Consider the following 7,644-nt stretch of genomic DNA (forward strand, 5'->3'; position numbering starts at 1 on the left):
TTAATAATTAAGATGTCATTAAAGTTATAAAAAAAATTGGGAGTCATATTATTTTTCTTTTAATTACAGAAGAGATCGGATCGATGAGAAAACAACAAAATTTTAATTTTATTCGTTGTAATACTATTACAGTTTAGCAAAAATGAGCCGCGTCACGACAAAACCAACATAGTGCGTTTCCGACCAGCATGGATCCAGACCAGCCTGCGCATCCGCGCAGTCTGATCAGGATCCATGCTGTTCGCTTACCAACTCTATTACAAGTAGAGAAACTGATAGCGAACAGCATGGATCCTGATCAGACTGCGCGGATGCGCAGGCTGGTCTGGATCCATGCTGGTCGCAAACGCACTATGTTGGTTTTGTCGTGACGCGGTTCAAATATTCTATATAAAGCGTTTTTCTGTCACAAATTTTAAGAACCTCATGCAACATGCTAATGTTGTGTTTGAGCAATAACGATTGTTCCCTAATTATTTAAAATCTTAAAAATCATGAATGATTTCCGTAGATTGTGTAGGATTTCCGTTTGTAATGCATGATTTCCGTATACCGTGCTTGGTTTTCGTATACTTGCGGGACTCTACGTATCTACGTATATTACGCAACAGTTTTGTTGAACCTGCATCAAATGCAATTTCTGTACACACTGCAGACCTCTTGAGTACAAACAGAAAGTGGTTTAATTTCATCAAAGAAAATCTACGATTATAATTGTTACCATATAAAGTTAATTTCCTTGTTTGAGAAGGGAACCTTTGATAACTTAATATTGTTAAAGATCAACATCTAAATATTTTAGAAGATCGTCGGAATGGAGGAAAACCAGGCGATGATGAGCAGAGCTGAATTACACAGCATGATTGCACAGTTGGAGGAGGCAGAGCTAAAATCCGGCTCGAAGCCGGCAACAGAACTCTCCGGTATCAGAACGAATCCTGCCGAAATATCACGGAAGAAACCTGGACTGACCCAAGAAGATAAACAACTGTCATGGAGGTTTTTTTATTCTTCTTTATTTACATAAATGAAAGATATGAAACAAACTGACCTATAGCATTGCACCATATATATTTTTATATAAATAACTCTGTAATTATATCTGGCAAAAATAGATGCTTTTATAAACTATCAAACAATTGGAGAAATTTGTCTAAAAATATGTTATATGTTGTAATATAGAATCTTTTTCAAACAGGTTTTTCGTCACATGCTAACATTTAGATCTTTTTCGCCTTGAGCAAAAATACTGCGGAGAAACCAAACACTATAGAAAATAAGAGTAACTGTGCATATTGAACGAGACAATATTTAAAGGAAAGGTAGTTGCAAAATTGCCAGTCAACATTGACAAATTTAATGTATTGCTTGAGACGAAAATATTAGAACGATTTTTTTGTTACTCAGGCTGACAAAAACAGAAGCGAGACTTAGTCAAAGTGAAGACGAGAACAAGAGACTGAGAGAAGACTTGAAGGAAATGCTCGACTCGAACACAGAACTGCAGCAGATCATTGTGTCAGACGACAGCCCACTTTGTCCACTTATACAGGTACCAAAAATCCTACTACTGTACAAAAGGATGTTTAAACCTGACCTAAGAACAATTAAATCTTACATTATGTTCTTATTCTTTTAACAAAACAATAGCGAATTGATAAGTGTACTTGGAGTAAAAGAGTTGTTTATTTACATTATTCATTCAATGTTCAGGAAAGCATTATGTTTTATGTAACAGACTCTTTTGAAGGGACTTTACTGACTTGTTGTTTTTAGGTTTTATTTTGCATTTTTTACATGAAAGAACCAGACAAATTATACATGTATGTCATTTGATGTAGGTCTGCACCAATTACTTGCGTGCAAACTTTCAGATCCTTCACTCGCTCCGTTTTTCCAAATATTATTTTTTATTCTCCAAAATGACTCAAAAAATAAAAACAACAAAAAAAACGTTTAAATATACATGTGATAAATTCGTTCCGTTTGGATAGGGTTATAATGTAATACATCTATCATTTGTAGAACGAGAGTTATGGAAGTAGATCATCTATAAGACGAGTATCTGTCTCCACAGAGACCGAGAGTGAAGATTCTGACTCGGGTACAACACAATCTCTTTACTCTAGACTGACCAAAGCTGAACGGGACCAAGAACGACTTCAACAAGCATATGACATTCTTGAACAATCGTACAAAGACCTGTTGCTTCGTCTCCAACAGTGCGAAGAAGAAAATATCTTAAATAAACGAAATAACGACATAAACCATACAATAGAAATTGACAGTGATTCTGGTTTGGTGCTATCCAATTTGAAAGAGTTGGAGACAGAACAAAATGAGCTCAAGGCGAGTACGGTTAAACTTGGACGTGTTTGTGAACAGCTTAATGATAGAATTGACGTGTTATATAACGAGAATGTCGATATTAAAACACAGAATGATACACTGACGAGACAGAACAAAGAATCCATGAATGAGAAGGAGAAACGAATAAAAGAAATCGAGGCGTTGAGAAATGAATTGAATAATAGTAAAGATGAAAACAAACGGTAAGAAAAGTTATTGTTTCTCATATTGCACGGTTTTGAGTTTATATAGATTGTATGTGAAAAGTTTACCTAAGCAACTAGACAATTTCCATCAAGATGTGTTAATGCACTTGGTTCATGGTATTGGTACTGAAAGACATATTTTGCTCTTTCGCAATATAAGTATCCAAGTATAACGTGATTATTATGTAAGCAATTGACTTCATCTGGGAATATAGCATTGACTTTTACGTCTAAAATGTTTTAGTAATAACGTCTTTAATATCTTCAGATTGTCGGACGAGATAAGAAGGTTTACTCAACAACAGCAAAAGAGAAAGGACACTGGTAGCAAGAAAGATCTTACAAATATTGAGCAAGATTTATCTGACATGAAACAAAAATACGAGGAGGCCAATAGAAGGTAATTAATTAAAAAATCAGAAAAAAGAGTCCTTAAACATTTCGGATAAGGTTATGCACAATCTCTCTCGTACAAAATGTCTTAAAATTCATGTACACGTTCGGCAAAATATATAACTATATAATCTTTTCATTTGTTTTGACCATGGCGTTGATTCATTCTTAATCCTGTAGTTTATCTTTCTTAAGTTTGATAATTTGTAAATTAATCTTTTATTAAAAAAGCTTTGCCTTTATATAAATGTTTATTAATCCAACATTTGCGTTATACTTTAAATGCAAATATGACTGAATTTAGTACTTTGTCACCATATTATTTCCTGATGCTCGTGTATTTGTAGATATTTTTTTGCATGTTTGGAGGGATATTTTTTTTAGGGGGGGGGGGGGGGGGGGGAGGGGATATTCGATGCGAATTATACTATTTTAAACACATTATTGTTTCATGAAATTTAGCATATATCTGAGAGCCTACATTAAATTTTGACTTCTTTCAGGTTAAAAGAACTGACCACACCAAAACATTTACAGCAAACAAAGAGCCTCGATTTAAATTTAACCACACCCACTTCATTGGCAGAAAAGTTCAGGAAGGAATTATTTGAACAGCATTGGAAACAAGCATTTGATAAAATGACGAAGAAGTTAAAGAAAGAAGAGAAAAAGACGATACACGTGCTGGGAGAAATTTGCACGGTATGGTGATGAAATAACTTGATAAAACCTAAATTTCCATCTTTGAACCCGCTCTACAAGGACTTGCTTTACAGCTAGCTTGTGGAAGGTCGGTGGTTCTACTCAGGTACCCGCCTGAGCCAAAAGTAATGTTCAGAGTTCTTTCTGCCAGCAATATAGTAAAATAGCCTTATGACCATTACAATATCATTATAATGACTTACAACCCAACGAACGAACGAACAAACGAACCAACCAACCAACCAAACAACCAACCAACCAACCAACCAAACAAACAAACAAACAAGCACCAAACATAAATTATATGATTAAAAGATAAAACCGATTCTCTGTTTAAGTAAAGTAAAATAAACCACAAAAAAGTTTTATTGGATATCAGTCGATAATAAGTTTCCTGCAAAATTTATCTGATTGGAAAGCTATTAGATGTACAGATATTTTATAGCATCCTTTCCTTAGTACTGGCCTTTAAAGGGAGACACAGTCAAAATTTTCATATTTTAGATTTTAATTTTCTATCCAATATTCTATAAATGTCATCGAAATGAATAGACTAAGCAGTCCTTGAAACAAAATTTGTTTCCATATAAAGAAAAAAATGTTGGTTTCCTAACCTGACCCACGCGGGTCAAGTTACAGCATTTAGATTTCACCATAGTTATCACCGTGAACTATAAAAACGTAAAAGAACCTGTCAAATGAGCGACTTAGGCTTGTTTTAATCTTACAATATCTACAATATTTGTTTTGTTAACTTCTAGGGATTGTAATTGTCAAATGACTTGTTTTAAAACTACTCATTAGTTCTTTCTGCGTCGTCATTTCGTTCAACATATGTAGACTTATTTAGGTTTTAAACTCACATTATAAAGTATTTATACAGACAAAAAACATGCAGGGACTTTTAATCACTTTTTAAACTTCATTTTAGCATAAGTTAAGTAAATATGGTAAATTTAATATTTTGTCATATATTTGCCTGAGTACCCCTTTAAGAATAAAGCAAACAAAACATTAAAAGTCGCAAAGTATGTTGACTTTCTGCATTATAGATTTATTACATGTATTATGACTCTTTCGTTAGATATCATAATATCTTGTTGTGTTGTTTTTTCAAATTATCAAATTACTTTCAAATATATTATATAAGAATAACACATATAAGCAGAAAAAGGTTAACGTAATATTCTATTACAGGAGGCGTATTTGTTTTGTAAGCGAGCGTCCAGGAATCAGATCGAGACGGTGGCCTCAGCACTCCTGTCCCCAACAGCCAATCACTACAGGAGTAACCAGTTACCTAAAAGACACACACCACCCGTAATATACTCTTTTTATTAACTCCTTCATTGTATTTGCTTTTCTTTTGTTTTTCTTGTATTTTATATTTCCTTTTCTATTTTCTATGTTTTCTTTTCCGTTTTCTAAAAGATTTGTTATTGTTTTGTAATGTTCATTCAAAATTCATTTTATCAGCTTCCTTTTGATACATAAGAAACATTTTAAAGATTGGTGCACGTACTAATTTTTTTTTTGATTTCCTTTCATTTCAAAATGATGATTTTTTTGTTTTTGTTTGACATTTTAACATTGTCAATACATCGCCATGCAGAATCTAGTTATGGCTTAGTTTAAGCCTTTCATTAAAGTTCAAGCTGTTTTTGTTTCTTCTCTAGAAATCTCTTCATGAGCATTTACCGGAGGAACTTAGACGTCGTCTGCTACACTATAGATGTAGACCTTCACAAGACATGTTGAACACTGGAGTTAATGTAAGCTTCTATTTTCTGTTATATACCAGTCACCCGCTATCCAAGATGGTACAGCGGAGAAATGAACTTAATTTTAAATCTCAATCATTTTTCTAACATGGGTTCAGTGGTTAAAATTATTATGTATTGCTTATAAATTGATTTTAAACTATAAGGTACCTCTTTACAGATTATTCTGGTCATAATGTTAATTTACTATCGGCCTTGATTTGATCAAATACCCTTAAGTGCATAACACGTTAATAGATACATTTGCTCAGCATCCTGCCTAATCTAAAGGAAAAGTACGCTTGAATCATTTTCAGAGTCAGTTACATGTATTTTGCCTATTAAATATGCACTCAAATCATATATGATATTTTGAATGCAGTGTATTTATAGAGAAGAAATGCTATTTAAATCATTACATACATTTTCAGCCAATGAAATCGCTGAATATTAGTTTAAAGATCCTGTAGCACAATTTCTTTTATGGTTTTAAATCATAAATATGATGCTCAAATTAAGATTTATCAATATTGTAGGTTCTAAAAAGCATTATTTGTAAAGGTATTACCGAATTTAACATTTCATGTAAATAAAGGGGAGTAATCAAGTTACAATAGTTTCTCTAAAAAGAATAATTTTTCAAAAGAAATGAATCATTTTTTAAGTTTACAAAATAACAAATTTTGCAGTACAATTTTTTAATATTACAAAATTTCATTTAGTGGGGACCATTTTGATCACAAAAAACATGACTTTAATTTTTTTTTTTTACCTTTAAAGCAAAAGGGAACTTTTAGTGGATTTTTAGAAATTTTACTAATTTTTTTTCATTTAAAATAAAGAAAATAAAATGCATGACAATTTTTATATTTTTGGGCTTTTAAACCAGATAGACTATATAGAACCCTTTTACGTCCGTTTGTGAAAGGGCTTGAGTGAGATTTTGCTTATAACACTGCTTTTAATTTGCCTGGTGTAGACAGTCCGACCCACCGATGTATTTATTGTTTAAAGTGAAACACGGGTTCGAAATTGACAATGAAAAGTTCGACAGATATCAGGCACGGGGTAAACGGGTTGATTACGTCATATGGCCTGCAGTTCTTACAGAAGAGGGTGGCGCTTGTGTTCAAAAAGGAATGATTTACGCGTTACCAGAGCGAGGTTAAAATCATAAAATCAACATGTTCTTCATTCACCAAGCCATACATTTGTGTGTAATTACGCACTTAATTATTCACGCATAACTAATATGACAGTTCTTTTTTGTCAGGTCAGAAAATTGAAGCAGACGAGACTGAAAAAGGAAAAAATACATCTAAGTTTCTTAATTCAGTTGATCAAGTGCTTACACCAAATTTGATTAATCAGTTTAAAGTTTCATACATGCATGTACTTGCAATCTTGCGTTTCGTTATACTTTCGTACCTTGTTGCTAAGATAACTACAGCAGCTAAACTGTTGTCTTGGTCGAAACCGTTTTCTTGTCTTTCTAGATACGTACAGTAGATCTATACTTATTCATATCGTTTAGTAAACCTTTACCTTTTCACTATTGTCTTATATTCATTTTTTAAAACCAATATTTGATTCTTTAAGAAATATTTTGTATATGTATTACGTGCCGTGTATTTATTATCAATCAGTGATTAAATATGTTGCTTCTACTGTGCTTATGAACATCATAGTATAATATTATGACGTAGAGCTATGTGTACAATGATGCTACTTTATTACGTCATTAATCATTTTCTGATTTTTCATTCAAAATTAAATATTGATTATTCTTAACTAGTCACCAGTCATTTGTAACCCCCTTTCCTCATCCCGGGTTGTTTTAAGCTTCTAAATGTGCCAGGCTTTAGGGGGGGGGGGGGGGGGGGTAATAATCTGATTGGGGAGAGGAGTACAAATGATCGGTGTATGAACTCATGATCTATCGGATAATTGTACTTTTTTTGTTTATATATATTGTACTCAAAGTTTGTGATACTTTAAAGAGGTTACCTCGTAAGTGATTTTGACTATTATTTGTATAGACTTTATGTTGTAAAGTACATGTATATTTATTTGTTCTGCTCCTTAGACTCAAACAGAAAAATGCTCATATAAGAAGAAAGGGTCATTGCTTGAAAGAGAGATATAAAACTCATTTGATGAAGTGTGGTTTTACCACATATAAGAAAATTTATGATCGTATATTTGTATACATGTATAAGTAAATAAAACTAAAT

The 7,644-nt window shown here is 32.7% G+C and overlaps 1 protein-coding gene across 1 annotated transcript; it reads left to right on the plus strand.

Annotated features, from left to right (window-relative positions):
• The first annotated feature begins 773 nt into the window (after positions 1 to 773).
• LOC132752011 (uncharacterized) lies at positions 774 to 6,579 on the plus strand. Its single transcript, XM_060742241.1, has 8 exons — positions 774 to 999; positions 1,408 to 1,552; positions 2,026 to 2,552; positions 2,824 to 2,955; positions 3,452 to 3,650; positions 4,848 to 4,970; positions 5,327 to 5,470; positions 6,394 to 6,579. The coding sequence occupies exons 1-8, from the start codon at positions 815 to 817 to the stop codon at positions 6,577 to 6,579; spliced, it is 1,641 nt and encodes a 546-aa protein (XP_060598224.1). The 5' UTR covers positions 774 to 814.
• The last annotated feature ends 1,065 nt before the right edge of the window (positions 6,580 to 7,644 follow it).

Source organism: Ruditapes philippinarum, unplaced genomic scaffold (genome assembly GCF_026571515.1).
Source record: "Ruditapes philippinarum isolate M1 unplaced genomic scaffold, ASM2657151v2 ctg13382_1_1_1_1, whole genome shotgun sequence".
Lineage (NCBI taxonomy): Eukaryota > Metazoa > Mollusca > Bivalvia > Venerida > Veneridae > Ruditapes > Ruditapes philippinarum.